Raw genomic sequence first — 24309 nt, 5'->3', positions numbered from 1 at the left:
CTTAATTCAAATGTATTCATCCACCCTCTTTCATTCCCATATCACCCCTCCCCAAAGTACTTATCCTGGCTTGCTCAGTGTCTGTCTGTGTGTGTGTTTTTGTGTGTGTGTGTGTGTGTGTATGCGTTAAGGGCTACTGGGGTTAGAGAGCAGGCCTTGGCCTTGTGGTCTGACCCCAGAGAAGAGACTGGTGTCTGGGTCTGAATGCCCTGTCTGACCTCGCTGACGCTTGCCTATGTGTGTGTGTGCGTGTTTGTGTGTGTGTGTGTGTGTGTGTGTGTGTGTGTGTGGTTGGGGTTCCGTCCACATGACAAGATGCATCATGTGCATCCCTATCATCATATCATCATATCATGCATGCACATTGTAATGGATCACATGTACTGCATATACTGCGTGCACACTTATCTGTGGACATTTGTGTGTGTACAATATGTCCTCTTCATATTTAGCTATTTGCGCATGCTGGTGTGTGTGTGCGTGTGTGTGTGTGTGTCCGGCCCTCACTGTGTGCTGGGGGGCAGGGGAGCACGGCTCTGGTCAGACGAGACAGAAGTGACAGGTATTGATCATTGTTGTTCCAGTCAAGCAAAGACCCTGTGAAGCCTGCATGCTTCAGGGACCCTCCTGTCTAAATCCAAGGAGATAGAGAGAGAGAGAAAGAGAGAGAGAGAGAGAGAGAGAGAGAGAGCTCGACAGAGAGACAACCACAATCAATGTCTGATCCCCTCTCAGCCGGGTCAATCTAGATTTACTTTTGTTCTGTTTGACAACAGCAAAAAAAAAAATATCTGTCAGTCACTAAATAAAAACTTAATGGGGCACAATCCATTACTGATAGTACTGTACAAATGGAGTTATTACAACTCCCGATAGTTATAATGGACCTATCTGGTGGAAGTTCTGTAGACCAACTACCAACTAACAAGCAGATGTTCTATTGGTTGCCATTACATGTGTTACAACATCATTATTACATTGTGAAAACAGCAAATCGACAGTTCAGACTAGCTTTGCTCGAACTAGCGTAAAACTGTGGTTTTTTTTGTTTAAACAATTACTGCAAATGGAGAGGTGACAATAGAAAATGAGATATTAGCCCATATCGGTATCATTTTTTTCTGAAGATAATAATCTTATTGTAGAAGTGAGACCATCAAATTGCATCGTGCTGCACAGAGCAAAACGCTCAGTATGTCCGCCATCAAGAATTATTTCCAAGTTGTAAATATACAATTTGCAGGAGTATCCAAAGTTCATTGTATGGAAAATCTGTCCTAAAGCACATTCTAAAAATAGAATTTAACAAGAACATTCCCAAACAACATCATTTTAATTTTCATAACAAAGTCAAACTCTTGCTAGAAAAAAAAAGTAATCTAACAAGAATAAGTTGTGATTTTCCAATGATGAACTCATAATATTACCGAGGGAAAATAAAATATTTTAGTATCATAAAGTTGAAATATTACAAAAATATAGTATTTTTTAAAAACAAAATTTAAAAAAAGTTTTTTTTTAATTAGGTTTCAAAAAAGTTATGTTAGGAGAATAAAGTCAAGGTATGGCAAGAATTTTATAATTACAAGAAAAATTATTATTTTATGAAAAGCCCCAATATGAATAGACAAGAGTCACAATATTCCAAGAATAAACCTGCAATATGAAAAAAAAATTTTGTCGCAGTTTTGCCTTGAAAATTGTCAAAGTGGCCCCTTGTTATCCTTTCATTTTCCAATAAACTTGAACATCCCTGCTGTAAATTGTTATGTAATGCTCTTTGCGTGTAATGTGGCTCCACCTACCATAAATAGTAGTACTACTAATGAGAAGCAGATAAAACTGCTATCCAGCATATCGCACCAAACAGGAATCAGAAAATCAAAACAAGAAATGGTGTGAAAAGTAAGGAAAATTGGAAAACATAGCATAAATCGCTGCTTATCCGGGAGATACATGATGTGCAATATTCAATATTGAGCTTCTCTAATGATTATATTTTCATGAGAAAAGTTACATACATCAGACCTAATTTACCCCGCACTTGATCAGAGCCCCACAACACCCCCATCCTATCTTGTTGCCCTCAGCGCTTCCATTGTCAAATTGATTTGCAAGGGTCCATAGTTGGTGAACTTTAGAGTGTCACTGTTTTTTTTTTGTTTTTTTTGCATGAAGAACACACAATGACTTGCAACAAAAGAGAGTGAGGTGTGTTTGATGGAACTGCCTGATTTAGGGATTCACAGTATCAGTTAACACACAAACACATGGACGTTGCCATGGACTTGCTCACACACATATGAAAATAAGGACACACACACACACACACACATACACACACACGTCCACACACCAGTGCCCTTGTGCCCTCCCTCCTTGTCCCTTTATCCATGTCTGGTTGGAAAGGTCACTGCATGTCTGGGAAAGGGGGTCCCATGTCTCCAAACCCCTCCAGTCTTCACACACACACACACACACACACATATATATGTATTTAAATATGCACCATCTTAATTGAGTACTAGTTAAATACAAGATACAGTAATAGTGAAGTATATTTACTTTTTTTGGAATGAAATCCTCAAGAGAGATGTATCTCATGCTGGTCAGCTACTTCCAGACACCCTCAACTCGCCGATCCCTCCCACCCGTGGACCTTCATAAAAGAAAAAGGGCGAGCACATTCAAATGGAAAACACAGTCCATTGTGACCAATTTTTTGTCTCCTCGTGATGTAAATAGCTGCACTGGCCTGCAAACAGAGCCGTGCGTTGTAGCAACATCGTTACAGGAACTTACCTGAGTTACATTCACGTTTTGCACAAGCGGATATTTTTGTTCGCAGACTTTATTCTGCTTATACAATATGCGTTAAAAAAGTACCTATGTTGAAACTCAGGGGATGATCTGTTGTATCGCACGCTTCCTTTTCCCCTCACGCCCCCTGGGACACCGACTATGCGCGCACCCACAAATGCACACATGATCACAGGGCTGAAGACACACACAAAGTCTCAGAAAGGGAGTGAAACACTCTGCATCCTTCATGAACCTCCTGACCCGGAGACAGAGTTCAGCCTACCAGAGTTGGAAGGTAAATGGGGGAGGTGATGGAAGGACGGTTGTGTGGAGAGGAGAGACCATGGGCCCAGCTGGGTTGGGGGGAGGAAAATAAGACCTCCGCTCCTTCCTTTTTTTTCCCTTCACCTCACCCTCTGCTCCCTGACCTGCTGAAAAAGGGGGCGGAGTCATCGTGTCTGGACCACCTCATGCTATGGATGAATAAACAGGACTTGTATCATGAGCATGAACTATTTTTGGAGATGTATTATTTGAATTAACTCCACTATGTTATAAAGAGCGGAAAGTGGGAGTTGTGTATGCTGATTATTATAAGATTACTATTATTATTATAAGATACTTATACAACCAGTAATCCATAATGACTTTATTTACAAAAACAACACTATAACATGAAAATATTCGTGGTGGTCATATCTCATAATGTTAAAAATTAAAAAACGATCACCCTCGAAATAGAGTCAGTTCTTCCATATCCCATTTCCAACAATCCAATAAGCTGTCAAGTTATTTTGAACACGTGTAACAGGAGATAATAAATGTATCATTAATGTAAATTAATGTATTAATTTAATTTTAATTTTAAACATTAATGTAATAAATGTATGTCACAACAGACATAGACATAGACTTTCTTTATTGTCATTGCACAATAACACAGCAGTGAAATTGCCAACGAAATTTCGTTGCCTGGCTCCCGTGTAATAATAAATAATAAATAATAAATAATAAATAATAAATAATAAATAATAAATAATAAATAATAAATAATAAATAATAAATAATAAATAATAAATAATAAATAATAATGTGGAGAATAAATAGATGACAATCAAATGTGATAAACAATGTACAGCGTAAACAGTAAATTGCACAAATAATTTAAATAATTTTGGATAAATAATAATAATAATAACCAGAACTGATGGAGAAAAACTGATAACATTTTTAGGATCAGCGACCAGCATTCACCTTAAAAAAAAAAAAAAAAGTTGAATAGCTCAGGCATCAAATTCCATGTTTCACAGTTTTATATAACATGCTGTATACTCCCAGTTGCCGTTTGACGCCCCTGAACAACCTGAAACTCCATTGTTCCGATGAAGGAAGAAGCACCCCAGATTATGATGATGCCCCCTCCACTGTGCTGTGTGGAAAAACATATCAGGTGGGTAATGTTGGAAGACATTACTTGCATGAATTTATTGTTGCATAACCATCAGAATCTTTAAAGAATCTTCAAATGAAGCCTTACTGTGTCTGACCTCAGCAGCAATGGAACGCAGCAGGAGGCCTGTTTGATCCTAATTTCAGTTTAATCGTAAATTATTTTTAAGCTGTACTTAAGCTGCAACAGTGTAAAATGTAAATTCTTGCAATTTTCCAACTTACCTTGAAATGTGGATCCTGAGTGTTTTCTGGCACCCGTGTGACTGTAGCTCACACCCACTCTCTCGCCGCAATTATTATGATGCAGTCAGCTGCACTAACATTATTACGTGTGTACAATTTATCGTTGACAGAAAGCAGGTCAATTATTTATATCATCCGTGTCAGGAGGCAAAAGCACCAGAACAACCAGAACAACAAAGAGCATGCAGTAGATGAATGTACCGTGTACACAACAATACACCAAGGTAGGTTTTCTAGATTTTCTCTTCATTGTATGTACCGTATAGACCATTACGTGCTGGAATCAACCCTGGAGTAAATGTTGCTAAAAATGCATTTATGCTTATCATACTTAGATAATGCACATTTCAAAGTGTTGTGTGTACTGTTGTGTACTGAAACCGTCAAATGCAGTTTTATGAACCCACGTGGAGGACAAATACACTTGATGTATACATGACACGGTATAACGACATATGTTTCTGTACAAAATCCACGGTGTGTGGGTATGTTTACGCTTACATAGCTGCATGCTGTCAGCAGGGGGGGGCGAGGGTCACCACTCACTTGGCCTTTTGGCCCACAAGGTGGTTTAATCACAAGCACCCACTGCCAGTCTTGCCCCAGATCTGGGTCAGAGAGAGACCCCATTCAGGTCCGTTCCGCAGCACCATGAACCCCCTGCTGCTTCGGTGCTCCATCCTGATCCCAGCAGCCTCTCACTGCTCCATGCCAAGGATTGTTTCCAAAGATTAGACTTAATATGAATATCCATAAACAGAATAGGACTCCCAGACTGTGAAAGCTATCAAAGACATATTTGCATCTAATCCTCAAAGAACCCCCCCCCCCTTCCACTCTCCTACAGAGAACCCGCTACCCTCTTTCAACCCCCCCAAAAGATCCTACTAAACTTCCCCTAAAAAACCCTCAAACCTGCCATCCCCCCAGCCTCAAAAACCCTCCCCTTTTGCCCCTGGACCATCCCATCCATTCCTCAACCGTTAGGCCAGACAAGACCAGACCAATTCTGTGGGGGATTATTTGGCTTAGTGATGAATAATGGATGACCATCTCCCCTCTGGCTCTCCACCACAGCAGCACCTCTCAATTGGCCTTGGCATGGAGCCATTCACTCGCCTGTCTGGGCGGCTGCTCGGCCAGTGAGATACAACCCAAGAGATCTATGCAGCCATCGCGATATTAGGAAAATATCGACAAATTTATAAAAAAGTAACATATTCTTAAAAGACGAGTTATGTAATTCAGTGCCAGACTGTTTTATCTGGAATCGTCGATATCCTTAAGATGAGAATTAAAGATTTTTTTCTTTTTTATGCGGCAAAACAATCTATATTTCCCAATTGATTACATAGAATTACAATAAAAAGACAACTTTTTATCTAAGAGTGCAATTAATTTCCGAATGCCTTCCAATGAAATGACCCATCGATGGAAGGTGTGGTCAACTAAGAAGACCGTGGGTGCAAACAGAGTTGTACAGAGCGTGGGAGTAAGGCCTGAACATTGTCCTTGTCCTGAAAAGCAAGGAAGCCACTCTTCTTTTATTCTTCCTTCCATCCTTGTTTTGCACTTTATCTCTTTTCATTCGCTCCGCTCTCCGTCTTATTTTCAATAGAGCACTTGGGGCCAAAGAGATGTCAGCGCTGCGCATACACACACACACACACACACACACACACAAGGACACACCTGTGCATAAGAGCGCCAGCTGAATGGAGACAAGTTCATCCAAAGGGTTTGTCTAACAGTAACACAGGAGGGGCCAAGTCCCTTTGTGCCCCCGGTCCGCTCAGAAGCTTCTTAGCCTTCTTCCCAAAGGCAGGCTCCCAAGGTGCAATTGGACAGGATGGTTTTTGTACACTCATTATTTGTGACCCTTTTTTTTTTTGTCCTTCATTTTCTTGTTTTACGGCTTTGTTTGTTTGTTTCTTTCAGGCCAATGTAGAGTAGCCTTGGGTCTTTTTGACGACAGCTGGGCTGCTCGAGCGCCGCATAGAACACAAGTTCGCCACAATGACTGACAAGTGCTTTGTCGGACAGAGGCCCACAATGAATGTGCCCCTACCAAGGACCACTGGTTGGCCCCCAAAAAAGACTGCAATATTAAAGCGCTGGCTTAAGAGTAGCAACTACACATAAGGATGATTTACAAGTGAACCCCATCCTGCAGGAACTAACTGTTAAAACATTATGTTCAGTAACATATAAGCAGACCAGGGATTGACTTAGGGAGTGTTTACAAAGTATTTACCTGTATGACACATTCAGTATCCTCTTAACACAAGAAACAGAAATATCCGTGGCGAAAACAGCAACCACCGCAAAGAGAAGGAAGTATGTGCAGAGTAGCAAGGTCGGCCTATCAGGTCAAGCATGTGACCACGGCCCCCGCAGCCCCTCTTCCTTCCCCTACACCCTCCCTCCCCCACCACGCTCTCTTTGACCCCCGGGCCTCAGGAATGAACCTGGAGTGGCACTGCAATTCTCAGAAACTTCCAGAGTTTCCCTCTCACCTCTCAACCCTGGTTGGTCTTAGCCTCTCTCACCCCTGCAACAGCTGGAGTGGCTCAAAGCGCTCTGCTGGCCCCGGGGAGGCCAACTACAGCCACATACACCTTTAATGCACACAAACATCCAGCAGGGTTGACACAAGAGCAGCACGTATATATAGAAGAGCAAAGCGAACCCTCCTAGGCGTTGCTTTTGGATGCAATGGCAAAAGTGCCAAAGGAAGATACGTACTTCTTTCATATTATCAAGTCCAGGGCTCGACAATAACGATGTACCGATTAAGTTAAAACAAAATTCGGGCAAGTAAATCCAATCAGTGATATTCCCGTCGGGCAAGTGTACTTAGGCATGAGTTTTTTTTTAAAGTGGTTCTTGTTGGGTGTTGGTAAAACACGGACTGCGTAATTCCGGTGGTAATTTGCAAACCAATCCTTGCAAATCTTGAAATGAACCAATCAAAATCATTTATTTAGACCGCAGTCCACAGTCCGCGTTTTACCCACACGTTCTTGTTCGCGATCAACCAATCAGCGATCGTTTGACTAGGAAAACATCTATCATGGCGTCGCTGCCAACATGGTCTAATTCTTCAACAACTTGTGAAGGAAAACAGCAAAAAGTGATGAACCAGTGCCTCCTAAACAAGTATTTTATTAGCGGTTAGCAAATCAAATGATGGCACAGGTGAGTGAATCACATTGCTGTGACAATTTGAAGTGGTCACAATGAAACACCACCCATTAGATCCAATACCAAGTGCTGATTTTGCACAAGCTACAAAATCTAGCGCTTCCATTTCTCTGTGGATTTTTCTCACCTTTGCTTCACAAATTATTCTTTGACCATTGAGCATTTTTTTTTCTGGATTAAAAACACTTTACTAGTACACAAATGTGTCTATTCAATAATCGGGATTTCCATGCAACGTCATGATCTATGTAGGAAAACAACCACAAGAAATGATAATCATTTCATCTTTATTTGAGATTCTCATGTGATGCCACATGCCACAAAAATTAGATGATATCATTATGGCAGTCTTTTCATTTTACATGGGGCAAGTTCGGGCAAGTAGTTCTCACCTTAAGGCAGGGGTCTCAAACAGGCGGCCTGCGGGCCAAATGTGGCCCGCAGGACACTAGTTTGAGGCCCCCGTTAGTGCGGCCCGCGCAAGTTTGATATGGATGCTGTATGGTATCATGTACCCAGAAAAAATTATTACATTTGATTCATGTTCATGTTAAAGGTTAAATAACTGTTAATAGTTATCCTCCCTATCTGTGTGGAAGTGGTAAGTTTTTGGCTATTTAAGTTGAAAGGAAATAACTTGAAGGCTACCGTTTAGGTCGCTAGCTCTCTAGTTTGCGAGTTAGCATGTGTCTCAAGACCCTGCAGTTGCGCAATATGTTGTAAATAAAAAGAGTATAAATGTGACTATAGTCGTGTTTTGTCATGTCTACAGGGCTCTAATAATGCTTTGTTCATTTTAATCTGAAAAAAATAATTTGTCTACCCACCAACTATATGTGGTTTCTTAAGTTTTTATTATTTGCTGTTTTATTATTATTATTATATTTATTTATTACTGATTGATCGATTTTCTTTATTCTTGATTTGTTTATTTATTTTTTAGTTTTTTTTATTTTGTACAGAAAAATAAAAATTAAGATATTTGAGAACAGTGGAATGTTTTATCAGAGCTTTTATTGTAGAAAATCGGAACAAAAGCACTGAAAAAGTTTGTATATATTTTTTTAGTTTTTAATAAATGCGTTTTTTGTTTTTTTTTTAAAAACCTGATGCGGCCCAGCCTTGCCCAGACCCTAGCTCCAGTGGCCCCCAGGTAAATTGACTTTGAGACCCCTGCCTGTTTTTAATGTAGAGCCCTGAGGTCTAAGTATTTATTTCTGTAAACTTCTGACCATGACGTGTCAGCATTTTGTTGTAGTGTCTAAACATTTATACAGTAGCGTACAAACAATAAACATGCAGCCATCTCTCATAGTAAATTGTATGCTGTCCACCCTTGAAACTCCATAAAAAGTAGTCCAAAGATGCCATAGAAAGTCCAACACGGCCATTACATTCGTGACCGGGGTGTTGACCACAACTTCTTATATTTTAGTCAGACATCAGCTACTCTGTGTGAATCCTGACTCAGCAGTTAGAAAGGTATTTGCTAAATTACCGTCCAGCCTGAACATTATGACATTATGGCTCAGAGTCCGGAGACTGAACTTTGCCTCCTTATTTACAGGACGGTAAAGACGTGCCGTATACTGTTTCACACCGCACACATAGCATAGAGAACATTTTTACGTGCGCACTGGAAAGCACACCAGGGTCAGAGAGTACAGACAAAATGACCCCATTTTACCGGTCAGATAATTGTTTCCCTAGTACCGCACCTCCAGAACAGAGTAGACTGTAAGCAGAGAGGACACGTCTATCATTACAGCCTGTCCACTTCTTACATGCAGATCACGGTGCATGCATGAACATGCTGTTTTTAGCCGTGACAGTGGCGCACTAAGACTTTTTACAGTTGGCGCTACACACCCCGTGGTTCAAGGTCAGGTCAGACAATCTTTGGAATCCAATGTCCGGGATTTGGTTCAACTTCTTTACATTTTTTGTGAACTTCACACTCACTCATGTAGTGAGCCACCAATGGACTTTGTTGGACGCTGTTACTAGTTACTTGAGAAACCGTCAGGTGTGCCGTGAGGAATTATCCAATATCACTTTTTATAATTAACATTTAATAATCATCATTTGGGGCGGCACGGTGGTCTAGTGGTTAGCGCGCAGACCTCACAGCTAAGAGACCCAGGGTTCAATCCCACCCTCGGCCATCTCTGTGTGGAGTTTGCATGATCTCCCCGTGCATGCGTGGGTTTTCTCCGGGTACTCCGGTTTCCTCCCACATTCCAAAAACATGCTAGGTTAATTAGCCACTCCAAATTGTCCATAGGTATGAATGTGAGTGTGAATGGTTGTTTGTCTATATGTGCCCTGTGATTGGCTGGCGACCAGTCCGGGGGGTGTACCCCGCCTCTCGCCCGAGGACAGCTGGGATAGGCTCCAGCACCCCCCACGAGGAAAAGCGGTAGAAAATATTAATAGCCATTATGTCAATAGTATACATGGACCCAAATATTCCAATTGCTGAAACGGAAAGAATTGAACGGGGATGGAATATTCCTTTAACCAATCCGATTGAGGTATCTTGTACCCGCTCAAACGGAAAGTTGTAAGACTGCGTTCTTCTTTGTGGTGTTTTTCTTCTTCTGTTGTTTATTGGCGGTTGGCAAGCAGCTTTCGTGTGCATTAGCGCCATCTGTGGAACAGAATCTAAACCCTTCTATACTTTATTCACAAGTGCAGTTTTATTAAAAAAGAAAAAATATATCTATATAAAACATGTCCCGAGTTTAATTATAAAATATTAGCAAGATTGAATTTGATCTTTTCCTGTTTAAATTGATCCCGGGTGTGTTCTTTCAGCGCATGCTTTCAGATATGACGTAACATGCAGATCCAGACGTTCTTCACTTTTAAAAATGGAGGCCAGCAATCGGAACTGGACTAAGCAAAGTTTGTTTTTGATTCAAACTTAAATTTCAAGACTGGACAGACGAAGAACTGGCAATACGGAGTTATTCCAACAAGTGAAAGAACAACTCGGGGTGATGTTGATGTTTACATTTTACTGGGCATGCCCTATTGACTATTCTGTTTGATTTTCACGCCGCATGTAGACAAGAGATTGGAATATTCCTTTCCATGGATACCATTGTTTCCCGAAAGGTCATTGGGAAAGAGAAAAAGTGGTGATGTAAAAACATGGCTACTGTGGAGTGTCTGTGGTGTAAAGACTGGCAGAGCAATGTAATATTGGTCCGTGACCTACCTTGTTCCTCCCATAGACTTATTGATGCACGTGTGAGGTCGTGGTGACATTTTGGAACGTTTTTGATTAGTGGTGTGCCACAAGATTTTTCCAATGTAAAAAACGTGCCGTGGCTCAAAAAAAGTTGAAAAACACTGGACTATACTGATTATTATAATTCTTCTGTAAGTGAGCACATAGGGATTAGAATTAGATGCACTTTCTGCAGAAAGAATGCCTATGTAAATTTGGTGCATAATGTTTTTGTGCAAAATTCTATTGATTCCTGGTGAAAACAGATAATGATATAATACAGTAAACCTCGGATATATCGGATTCAATTGTTCCCACTGGTTTTGTCCGATATAAGTGAAATCCGTTATATGCGTATACCGGAAAATGTCCGTTTTACGCATATATCGGATTTATATCCGGTATATGTGTAAATCGGATTTTATCCGTTATAAAAAGGCACTTCCTTGACTATGTTTCCAATGTACCTGGACGCGCAGGCAACGCTGCAAATGACGTCGTATAGCGGCCTGTCACGATTTGGCAAATCGGAGCGCCACGATGCGGCCATCCGATATATGCGAGGGAAATTTCATGGAAATGCATTGGAACGGGACTGGAGATTTTGTCCGAAATAGGCGAAATCCGTTATAAAAAAATCCGATATATGCAATGAATTTTTATTGGAAATGCATTACAGAAAAATCGGTTCTTTTTTATCTGTCCGTTGTGAGCGAATTTCCGATATATCCGAGTCCGATATATCCGAGGTTTACTGTAGTTAGACATACTGTAAAGCAATTTTATTTCTATAATAGTGAACATATGGAGCAAATACCCACGCCACTGGTAAATTAGTACCATGCTGCAGTCGCCGAAAGATGAGAATTAATAATGATACCCTACGGCGGACTTTTGATTGCGCATGAAACTAAAATTGTCCTCTCAATTATGGTCAGCGTGTATTGAAGACATTCCCTCCCCCTCTACCTTCACCCTCGGTGCGAGGTCAAAGTTTTCACCTTATCTGGAAGCCATCAGTAGTACCAGTCCCACCTCTGTGACTCATTTAGTTGAAAGCGTTGCATGGTGTACTTCTGAAATGTTGGAAAAACACAAATACTCATTGGAGTGCTACTTCACAAGCAAGGTAATCCAAGTCTCGGCCAAGATTTTTCCCTCTCGGTTTTGCACTTATTGTCTCAGGGGCAGCCCGAGACTCCAATGTTGTGAGGGAGGTGGAGAAGGGGGATTTTTTTTTTTTTTTTTCTGTGATCCAGTTTACTATTTTGGCTGAGGCTTTCTTCTCGCTGTGTGGTCATGTGGGAGATCAGTCCTGCCAGCATGCTCTGAGGACACTGCAGGCCGACACATAAGCCACAAAAAAGAGCAAGCGAGGGAGTTCGAGGTGTATAGAATCAATCAGATCTATAGGGTGAGAAATGTGGTTGAGGTTGTTCCGTTTTTTTTCATCTTTGCTACCTTTTTTCTTCTCAATCTCTCCATCGGTGGCGCACTTCAACTTCAGCCTGGACAAACTTCAACTTCAGCCATCCCCTCTGTCTCGTCTTTCGCCCTCCCCCCCTTCTTGGTTCTCCTCAGACAGACACAGAAACCCTCCTGGACGTTTCCTTTCTGCCGGCCTGCTCCAACAAAGGTGCTCAGTCATGTGAAACCTAATCTCCAGCCCCCCAAAACCTGACCCCTGACCCCTTCAGTCTTCACACAGCCAGAGGGGGAGGGGAGCCGGGGCAGGAAAAGGAGGCTTTTGGGGAAAGGTCACATTCCCGAGGACACTTTTGTGTATGCACGTGTGTGTGTGTGTGTGTGTGTGTGTGTGTGTGCCCGGTCCACTTTGATTCTGCTTTTACTTCAAACCTGTCTTACATGACGTTTGTGTGTTATTTCATGTTGCGTAACTTTTCCAGTGAAGAACATTGTACAAGTTCTACTGCACAATGTGTAGGTGCATGTTTGTGTGAAAGCATTTCAGCCCCGAAGCGTTGCTGCCTATAGACAAAACACAGACTTTGTTTTCTTGCTGGGCCAGACCTGTAAGTCTTGTCTGGGCAGAGCTCTTTTTCCACACTAGTGCAATTCTCAGATGTGTGTGTGTGTGTGTGTGTGTGTGTGTGTGTGTGGCACTGGGTGTCAGCTGTCCTGGGTGATTAGTGCTTTTATATTGTTTCGAGGAGTCCGGACGAGGCCCCCCTCTTCACTGCTCGACCGCACAGCTGCAGTGTGCCTCTCCATCTCTGCTCTTCAGCCTTCCTTTTCTCACTGGTACTCATAAGACGGAGTAAAAAAAAAAAAAAAACAAGATAAAGCAAGACCGGAACAGATTCTAGAACTGCAGGAAGAAGAATGAAGCCAAACAGCAGAGCAGCAAATAAGAACGAGGGTCATATTATGAGGATTAGAGAGGGGGATTCAACAAGCAGAGTTTCCCCAGCGATGCCTGGGAGGCCTCCAGCAAGTCAGGACACAGAAGTAGGGGAGGAAGGGAGCGTAAAAGAGGTCTGTTTTTTCATGAACCACCTTGAATTAACTAATCTATATGACTTTTGCTTTTAAACGTATATGTGTCCGAATCAGGATTGTACCAAAACTCTATTTAAAGCAGGGGTGGGCAAACTTTTTGACTCATGGGCCGCATTGAGTTAACAAAATTGTGCAGGGGGCCAGAACATATATTTAACACACATGATTTTACGCTTATAATTTTAATAATTTTAATAATTTTAATGATTTTTTATATTTTTTAAAATATTTTTTAAATAAGTTTTAATATTTTTTTATAATTTTTTATAATTTTTTTATGATTTTTTATAATTTTTTATTTTTTTTTATAATTTTTTATATTTTTCTATAATTTTTAATAATTTTAATAATTTTTAATAGTTTTTTAATAATTTTTAATAATTTTTAATATTTTTTAATATTTTTTAATAAGTTTTAATAATTTTTAATAATTTTACGCCTTGAATTATTTGTCTAATTTCAATTGTCATACTATCAGCTATATGTTCTTGTTTCCTTTTTTTCAGGAGCACTTTAAACATCAGACCACATCAAACTACGATTTACTTATTTATTTTTTTACTGAATAAGACATCCGACTTGAAAGTCATGTTGCCAGCTGGTATGTTAAAAGTTGAAATACTTAAAAGCAACTGGCGGGCCGGATTCAAACGTTTGGTGGGCCGCATGTGGCCCCCGGGCCGTAGTTTGCCCACCCCTGATTTAAAGTATGCGTCCTGTGCTGCAGAGGCTCGCCGGTGCAGGATTTGTTAGCCAAGGCATTGTTGGTGTCTTGACATTGAACTTGGAATATGTGGCGGCCAGGGAGAGAACACACACAGGCTAACAATCCTCACCCGACACCCACCCGACCGGCCTCACTTCCTTACAACTCTGCTTTATCTTAACTGTCAACACCTGGCCTAAGCAGGAACCTCTTTCTATCTGTGAACTTTAATCTGGCCCTGCTAGGCAAACAGAACCATGGCTCGGACAAGGAGAGTGATTACTCTGTCACATTGCCCTCCGGTGCCTCAGCAGGCGGGGGGGGGGGGGGGGGGAAGATTGGAAGAAAAGGGATTTGGACGTAGGAAGATAATATGTAGTTGAATACGGAATATCAAAAAGGGGCTCGTGCAGACGACACAGTAACGGCGTACGAGCTGAACAGCTGATAGGGTGAAATGGGAATTATTTGATAAAAAATACAGTTCATTTGATAAAAAAGTTCTAGCAGTTCTACAGTTCTACCTCGGTTTTTGCGAGTATTTTTTTTGCAAAAAGTGAAAAGATAATGACAAAAAAAGATCTCATATGAAATAATGTAAATATAATTAATTCGTTCCACCAAAATTGAAATTTAAAAAGTCAAATATTCAGGAAAAATATACATTTCATACAGCGACTCCAAATGGTCCATAGGTATGAATGTGAGTGTGAATGGTTGTTTGTCTATATGTGCCCTGTGATTGGCTGGCCACCAGTCCAGGGTGTACCTTGCCTTTCGCCCGAAGACAGCTGGGATAGGCTCCAGCATACCTGTGACCCTAAAGAGAATAAGCGGCATAGAAAAAAATTGACGAATGGCTATTTTATAGGGACTAATTATAGCTTTGCATTACATGCAAAAACCAATGTAAAATAATTATAAATGACAAATTAAATTGAGTGGTTAGCGCGCAGACGTCACAGCTAGGAGACCAGGGTTCGATTCCACCCTCGGCCATCTCTGTGTGGAGTTTGCATGTTCTCCCCGTGCATGCGTGGGTTTTCTCCGGGTACTCCGGTTTCCTCCCACATTCCAAAAACATGCTAGGTTAATTAGCGACTCCAAATTGTCCATAGGTATGAATGTGAGTGTGAATGGTTGTTTGTCTATATGTGCCCTGTGATTGGCTGGCGACCAGTCCAGGGTGTACCCCGCCTCTCGCCCAAAGACAGCTGGGATAGGCTCCAGCACCCCCGCGACCCTTGTGAGGAAAAGCGGTAGATAATGAATGAATGAATGAAATTAAATTGATAAATGGTCCACAACTTCTGAACATTTTTCACAACATTAGCTTCCTTGATTTTTTTCTTTCTTCCTCAGGACTTCCCGTACGACCTGGAAACATCAGCCGCGCAGACGCCATTTACTTTGCCATGAGTTCTTTCTTTAGTTTAATAGTTTTTGAGTGAATAAATGAGGTACAGTGTTCCCTCATTTATCGTGGGGGATAGGTTCCCAAAATTTCCCGCAATAAGTAAAATCTGTGAAGTAACCAACTTTTTGTTTTTTTTTTACAATTTTCTATATGTTTTAAGTAAAACCCTCAACATACACTTTAGACACTTTAGACACTTTGAACCCATGGAACGGGTGGAGAAAAGTGTCAGAGAAAGAGAAGAGTTTCAGCTAAAATGAAAGGAAAGGTATACAAAACTGTGGTGAGACCAGCCATGTTGTTTGGTCTAGAGCAGGGGTGGGCAAACTACGGCCCGGGGGCCACATCCGGCCCGCCAAGTGTTTGAATACGGCCCGTCCGTTCTTTCCAAAGTATTTCATTTAAACTCAACATACGAACTGGCATCATGGCTTGAGCCAACCTTTTGATGGTTTTATCAATTTTGTTATTTGACATGGTCTGTTGTTTATTGAAGTGCTCCTGAAAAAAGGGACACAAGCATAATGATGATAATAATAATAATAAATTTTAAAATATTTAAATATAAAATATTTAAATATAAAATATTTAAATAAAAATATTTAAATATAAATATAAAATAATAAATAATAATAGCAGATTGCATGACACTTTTACAGATACAATAATACCAGGTGGACTGTTACGTGTAAAATACATAGTCTGCCCCCCCCCCCCGTTTTGTTAAATCAATGCTGCCCGCGAGTCAAAAAGTTTGCCCACCCCTGGTCTAGAGACACTAGTGCCACTGAGGAAAAGACAGGAAGCAGAACCGGAGGTAACAGAGATGAGGATGCTGAGGTTCTCATTGGGAGTGACCGGGATGGATAGGATCAGGAAGGAGTACATCAGAGGAACATTACATGTTAGAGGCCTTGGAGATAAAGTCCTGTCCTGGTTTTTGGTCATCAAATTATGGTCCACTGTTGGTCCTCTGTGTTTTCTGAAGTGCACAGTCAACACAGCCATTTACCAGGAAATTTTTAGAGCACTTCATGCTTCCATCCGCTGACAAGCTTTATGGAGATGCCAATTTCATTTTCCAGGACTTGGCACCTGCCAACACTGCCAAAGGTACCAAAAGCTGCTTCAATGACCGTGGTGTTACTGTGCTTGATTGGCCAGCAAACACGCCTGATCTGAACCCCATGGAGAATCTTTTGGGTATCAGCAAAAGGAAGACAAGAGACACCAGACCTCAAGGCTGCAATCAAAGCAAACCTCCATTAAACCAGATCGTTTCCATGCCATGCCGCATTGATGCAGTAATTCATGCAAAAGGAGCGGGAATGAACATACTTTTAATTCATTCATTCATTCATTTTCTACCGCTTTTTCCTCACGAGGGTCGCGGGGGGTGCTGGAGCCTATCCCAGCTGTCTTCGGGCGAGAGGCGGGGTACACCCTGGACTGGTCGCCAGCCAATCACAGGGCACATATAGACAAACAACCATTCACACTCACATTCATACCTATGGACAATTTGGAGTGGCTAATTAACCTAGCATGTTTTTGGAATGTGGGAGGAAACCGGAGTACCCGGAGAAAACCCACGCATGCACGAGAACATGCAAACTCCACTCAGAGATGGCCGAGGGTGGGAATTGAACCCTGGTCTCCTAGCTGCGAGGTCTGCGCACTAACCACCAGACCGCCGTGCCGCCCCATACTTTTAATTATATTAATTTATTTTAATGTACCGCTATTCTCTCTGGGGTCCACCAGCACCTGGGAAATGGAAGGAAATTAGGTCTTATATTAAAAAAAAAACACCAAAATCATATACAGTATGTATGCAATACATTTTATTTTTTCCAAGACAAAATGGCTGAGTGAAGAGACTAATGCAGGCAACAGCTGAAAACAGACTGACAGTTTGGTAACTGAAAAACAATATTTGTAGCTGGAACTCTTTAAGTGTTGGTCTGTGACCTTTGGTCATCAAACAAAAGAACCATCAGAATTCCTCACGAGGGGGGAAAAAAAATTAACAGATGTGTTTTGCTGTGACTCTTCGAACGGAGCGTATAGTGTACAGTATGTGGGTGTAGTCATAATAAATAATGTCAACCAATGCCGCGGGTCAACTTCAAGTTCAGTTGAGAGCAGATAACGTTCGAGTAAATACAGAACACAGGACGAGATCAAGCTGAAACGTGGACGTACCTCGGTACCATCAGCAGAGAAAACATGTACCAAACCTTTCTTTCTCCCGTTTTGTCATTTTGAGAGAACGACTTGCATATGATATGACATGTACCTTATGGAAATCATAAAGCACCGTGGTTCGTTTGGCAAATAAAAATAAAAATAAAAACCAACAGGAAATCAATTCAAAATAAGAAAATAAAATTCTGCAAAAGATGCTTTTCAGATTCATATTGTATTGATTGCATATGACAAAAGTTTACTTTTTTTTTCATTAACAGCTGGAATGTCATCAGGTGGTACATGTTTAAGGACAGTAAAAAGTTGGCTAGCAAGAAACCCCAACAATAGCTTGTATTACTGCATATAAAATGGCAGGAAAAAAATAAAAAAAAATAAAAAAAAAAAAGATATGTACAACCACCTGTTTTTACCTCATTGTGGGAAGTTCAGCGGGACTGCCTGAAAAGGCCATCATATGACCTCTCACCCTTGAGGAACGCCACAACATTTTAGTTTTGAAAAACATACTTATTTTTCAAGCATACAAATTATTCACACTATATTATCCTGCCAAATTAAGAAAATATACGGTGGCAGCTTGTTGGGATTTTTTTTTTTTTTTAACTACAGAAAAAAAAGGGTACATTGAAACCTTTAAAGAGTACAGGCAAAACCATTAAAAATACAGGCTCCAACATAAATACTATAAGTGCCTACACTAAGTGAACATTAATTTCAAATACCATTCTAAATACAGGAAAAAAGTCGACCATAAATGTGTTTTGAACTTAGGAACTTACATGAGTGTGCATTTTCCTATGTGTTTAAGTTCTCTCTATATATTTATATATCATATATCTCCCCCGATGCAAAATTTTTGTTCAACCTGAAGACTTGTGTATAGTAAAGGCAAAAAAGATGCGAGACATTACAATTCTTTACATAGTGATCAAGTCCTGAATGTCAACAAGACAGGGAAGAGAAACAACAATAGAAATTCAAAATAACATTTAAATAAACGTTTCCCCGAAAAAGACATTGACATGTTCTTTAAAAAAAAAAAACAACACAATTTAGTTAGCCTCTTAAAAAAAAAAATCATTTCATTCATCTCTAAAGTTAGTATGATGCAGGATATTTCTATGGCGTTTCCTGCATGGATACCCCAACGAGCCAAACTGATGTTTTGCTCTTATGGCTGGCGATAGTTGAAGCTCACTTTTTTTTAATTTTTTTTTTTATTTTTTAATTCAAACTAATGACACCACAGTTATTTGTCAGCATAAAAGCCAAGTTTTTTTCCCTTGAGCGTCCAACTGTAAACTGGGGAAATGGAACAGTGCATGTAAATAGTCCCGGATATGGAATCCGGTCCTCATTTTATACTCAACCAACTGTACCGCCGATTAGAGAGACAGATACAGACTCCGAGGCAGAGTGACAAGTGCTATATCATTAACAATGACAGGGGATGGAGAGAGGAACTACTACCGATAAAATGACTTCTAGTGGCTGTTCATTCGAAAAGAACATTTTCAAACACGAGGGCGGAGAGTACTTAGCTTGCTTTTACTATTCAATTTGGGAATTAAACTTTCGAATATTACAAAATGTAAGTCAAACATTTTAAATCTAATGCGATCAAGAGGATAACGAGGACACTAACTCATTCCCGTTCCCATTCCCCACCCATAACCCTGAAACCACAGCATCCCCATCCTCACCAAAATCAAAATCCGTCTGGTTTAAAAAGACTAAAAAAATCCACTGCGTGGTCTTCAAGTTACTGTTGGCTACACTGACTGCCTTGATGACACCAAAAAAAAAAAACTGTGCTACTTAAAAAAAAAAAAAAGCTAAATTTCATTTTAAAAGAACATAAACACTCTGGAAAATTAAGAGCTTCACGTTGGTTTAAAACAACTCCTCAGAGTACCCTCTCAGTATGATACACATGTACCAGAAAACATAAACACTAACCCTTGAGCATGTAACATGCCAGTAAACAAAACCATAAGCTGAAGAATGAAAATATACACGAGGCAGGCAGATAAATGATTTACCAGAGATAAACATGATCTTTTTGTCTTTTCAATTTCATTTCAGCTGGTTCCTTAACACGCTGCTAAGTCACGACACCACAGGGGGGGGGGGGGGTTTGCACAGGTGCTTGATGCAAGGACCTGCTCATTCCATATGTGCACAAAAATGTCCTGTAATCATCTACTATCTAATCTGAAACTCCGAGCTTATAGCAAAAGGAGGACTAACTAATGCAGGTAAAATATCCAAGGCACTCTTTGTTGTCATTTTACACCACATTATTAATTTCATTGCTGTTTGTAAAAGAAATAGGTCATGGTGCTTGTGCCTAGCACTTCATAGGCAGCCCAATCCTTGTATATATATTTATGTACATATAGGTATTTTAAGTCAATCTTGCATGGAAAATCATTCAGTTTCAAATGTGACCCTGCTTGTCTTGATGTTTGAATAATATGATGACACCGTCGGGAAAAAAAAAAAAAAAAACTGTACATGATATGTAAAACAATAATGCAGTGAATGCAGCGCGAGTTGAAATATCTTGGCTAAATCAAAAGAATCAACAGCAACACGAGTAAAATTTAAACCCCACCAGCCACTGATCGTTTTTCTCTACGCAGCCAAAAACACACCAAGCATGCTGTCCAGTTACAAAAAATTACAAAATGTGTAAATTATTGCACAATAGAAAGGCTCGACATTTTTTTTTTTTTTGTGTTTGATACATGAGTATTGCCCCGGTGGTCGGGAACGATAACAGGGCTGTACTGCGTACGCTTGCCTGACCCTGTGCTCCTTATCCCCGTCCATCGGTTCCGTCGCCAGGGTTGCATTTTAGCCAGCTGAGTGAGAAAACGTCCAGCGTGATGCCGCCTGCTCGCCGCTTACTCCGTCTTAATGTCGTTAGCCAGAGGGCGGTCACTGTGCCACTTCTTCATGTGTTTCTCCAGAGTACTGTAGACACTGAAAGGCATGTGGCAAATTTCACATTTGTAAACGTCCTTGCCCATTTGTCCGTGGGTCTTCATGTGACGCGTGAGCTTTGAGCTCTGGGCGCAGGCGTAGCTGCACAGCTCGCACTTGTAGGGTCGCTCTCCAGTGTGACTGCGTCGATGAACTGTCAAATTGCTGCAGTTCTTGAAAACCTTGCCACAAAACTCGCAGGTGTCGCTGCGGCGGCCGTCCTTGGAGCTCGGCCTGCCGTTCCCGCTGCCGCCGTGAGGCGTGCTGGCGCCGCTGCCCGTGCCGCTGCGTCCCGATGCGGCGCGTTCACCGTCCAGCTCGCCGGGCGGAGTAGAGAAGCGCAAGCTGCCGTTCTCGGACGAGTGCTCGGATGACGACGCAAAGGGCGATTGTCTGGAGTCTCCACCCGTGAAGTTGAGGAAGGGGTCCTTGAGTTGTCGTGAGGCGGCGTACCCCGCCAGCCACTGGGAGTAGACATTCTCTGAGTTAGGGATGGTGGGCGTAGGGGGGTCTAGATCCTTCTCCACCTTGATGCGTTTGGACAGAGGACTGAGGGAACCCGGGCTCAAGGCTCCACCCAACAACTTCCTGGAAAGGCCGTCAGTAGATAAAGGTCCGAGACCATTTAAAGTTGTGGTGGTTCCATCATCCGCTCGGTCGGACTCCATTGCCGAGTCGTCGTCGCAGGGCTCCTGCGGCGTGCTCCGATGCCGAGGGTGCAGAGCGACGCTGTTCTGGTGGTGGCGGGCACCTTCCAATCTCAGGCTGAAGCGATAGTCGTTCCTGCCCTCGTCGGCCTCTCCGACCACAGGTTTACCCTCCATTTCTTCCTCCTCTCCCTCTTCCTCCTCTTCCTCCTCCTCTTCTTCTTCTTCCTCCTCCTCTTCTTCCTCCTCCTCCTCTTCATCCTCTTCTCCATTTTCAGTCACCAGGCCGTTGTTCTCGCTCTTGAACTTGGCCACCACTGACTTCAGAGCATCGGTGGCGCTGCCCATCAGCTCACTGGTACCCGGCTCAGGAGAGCTGGCCGTTGAGAGGCCATCTTCTGACTTGGTTCCCAGCACCAACGACTTACTCTGACAGTGCGTCTTCATGTGTCGTTTTAGTTTGCTGGCCTGGGTGCACGCATGGTTGCACAGGTGACACTTGAACGGTTTCTCTCCCGTGTGGCTACGTCTGTGAACAATAAGGTTACTCTGGAACTTGAAGGTCTTCCCGCAAAACTCGCAAGACTTTGCCTTCAGTGGCGTGCTGGGTTGAGCTGCGTTGGATACTGGATTTGGGGTAGACCTCGAGCCAGAGGGTGACTGAGAAGTCGAGAGAGGCGGCGTTGCCGAAAACGGAGGCTTAGAACCTGGTTGGAATGGTTGAAGAAGCCTTTGCATAGGGTTGGGCCGATTGGGAGAGAGCGGGGGCGAAGCTCCTGTGGCATTCCCAGCCAGTTCACGGAGCCTTCTGGAGAAGTCCATGCTAGGAGGAGGTTCAAGTGGTACCGAGTTGAGCCTCATCACCCTGTCAAAAGCGCTTGGATGGTGGGTTGCCAAGGCCAAGTCGTCCGGACTGAGGTGATGGCGCGGAGGCGGACTGAAAAGAGGTGGGGTCCGGGGATAACGACCCTCACGAGGAGTGGATACGGAATCCCGTCCGGATCCGGAACCCGGCATTCGCAGCAGGCTGTAGGGACTGCCATCGGCCAGGTGGACGGCATGAAGGGGAGGCTGGGACGAAGCGCAGTCACCTCCCATCCCGGGAGCAGCACCTACACGAGGGGTGAGGGGGCTGCCCGGCTCGCTCTCCAGGTAGATGCGGAAACCGTGGGTGTTCTGGGCATGTTGGAGAAGGAACCAGGCGCTTGTGAAAGGCTGCTTGCATGTGGTGCAGGTGTAACTGCTGGGCTCGTCTTTATCTGTCACAGAGAGAAAGAGAAAGAATAACGTTATTTTTAAAACGTAATACACAGATGATTCACAGGTGGTGACTTATATTATATATCATTTTATTATATTATATGTTTTCTATTTGACCTGAAAATATGAATGCCATCCTAAAATAAAAATAAAAATAAAAATAAAAATAAAAATAAAAATAAAAATAAAAATAAAAATAAAAATAAAAATAAAAATAAAAATAAAAATAAAAATAAAAATAAAAATAAAAATAAAAAAAATAAAATAAAATAAAATAAAATAAAATAAAAATAAAAATAAAAATAAAAAATAAATTTAAAAATAAATTTAAAAATAAATAAATAATAACCTTAAACTGTATTATGGAAAGCAGGAAGTGAACAACTGTAACAGTTACTGATTGTAAAAGTACCAGATGGAGGAGTAGGATTTAATAAGCTTTGCTTCTTCCTACTCCTTTCAGACATGTGGAACTGGGAACTGATTATGGGATGCATTCAATTGTAATCTGATGCATGTTCAAATGAAATAAAACCATTACCATTACCATTACCATTACCATTACCATTACCATTACCATTACCATTACCATTACCATTACCAAATTGCATTTTTGGAAGACTGCAGCATGGAATGAAGATAATAGATAAGCAATAGAAAAGTAATCATTGCAAAATTCTTGAGCCACAAATGCTTTTTTTTTGGACGCCGCCCTGAGGTTTTAACCCCCCGCCTCCCTCGTGTTCAGAATAAACAAGGCTAAATTGTGACATGTATCTAACGCTGCATATTAACAGTGACTAAAAAAATACAAGGTCACATGTTAATAAATCGTAGACATTCTCACTTGGAAATGAAAATGTGTTTTTTGCGTCACCGGGGGAAGCATTTTTTTTCAAAATGCATTTCATGCAGTGCTTTTATATCTCATGCTGTATGGATTTATTTAAATCCTCTCAGGTGAACAGAAAAGGAGAAGGAGGGAAAGCAGAAGTGAGAAATATGCTAAATAAGAAGCATCCGCCACTTGCAAATGTGCACCGTCTTTCATCTCTTGCCTTCTTTATCCTTTCACGGGGGACAATTTCTGAAGTCATTTGCAAAAAAAAAAAAAAAAAAAAAAAAGAATGGTTGTCCACTGGAAGCCGTACATTGTGTGTATGAGTGATCCCTAAGATGATGGTCAGGTTTGCATGTTTTCAACTCACTATGGCAATAAGACAAAGAAGTGAGAATGGACACTAAAAAGAAACCGTTGCTTAGGTAAAATAAGTGTTGAGGATGAACGATAATGGAAACCCAATGTTGTTTTGTGGGCCTCCTTTCTATCTCATGCGTCCATAACCGGGGGTGGCCCCCCTGTGAACAATCTTACTTCAAGACCAGAACATGGCATAAAACGTGCACCCAATCAAAAACCTCCATGCACTCCTCTTTCTCCCGAGTGAAAGGAGTTGGAAGGGGGTATACTGGTAAATTATGGATCATTACAATCTGAAAAAAAACTGCCGTTAATTGCTGCCACCTGCAAGGGGCTTTGACCCACTATGGAATTTTTCCATCATAAAAAAAGCCATTTGTCCATATACATGTTTTGGCTCCTTCTCTCACAATCGAAAATACA

General features: G+C 41.5%; 1 protein-coding gene across 1 annotated transcript in view; it reads right to left on the bottom strand.

The window, feature by feature from the left end:
* Positions 1 to 17323: 17323 nt before the first annotated feature.
* LOC131110505 (B-cell lymphoma/leukemia 11A-like) overlaps positions 17324 to 24309 on the bottom strand; it is a 57078-nt gene continuing 50092 nt past the window's right edge. The window contains exon 4 of the mRNA XM_058064007.1: positions 17324 to 22684. Within this exon, the coding sequence (XP_057919990.1) occupies positions 20700 to 22684 (1985 nt within the window). The 3' untranslated portion in view covers positions 17324 to 20699. The remainder of the gene's footprint in view (positions 22685 to 24309) is intronic.

Source organism: Doryrhamphus excisus, chromosome 1 (assembly GCF_030265055.1).
Source record: "Doryrhamphus excisus isolate RoL2022-K1 chromosome 1, RoL_Dexc_1.0, whole genome shotgun sequence".
Classification (NCBI taxonomy): Eukaryota; Metazoa; Chordata; class Actinopteri; order Syngnathiformes; family Syngnathidae; genus Doryrhamphus; species Doryrhamphus excisus.
This window is presented reverse-complemented; position numbering and strand designations above follow the sequence as displayed.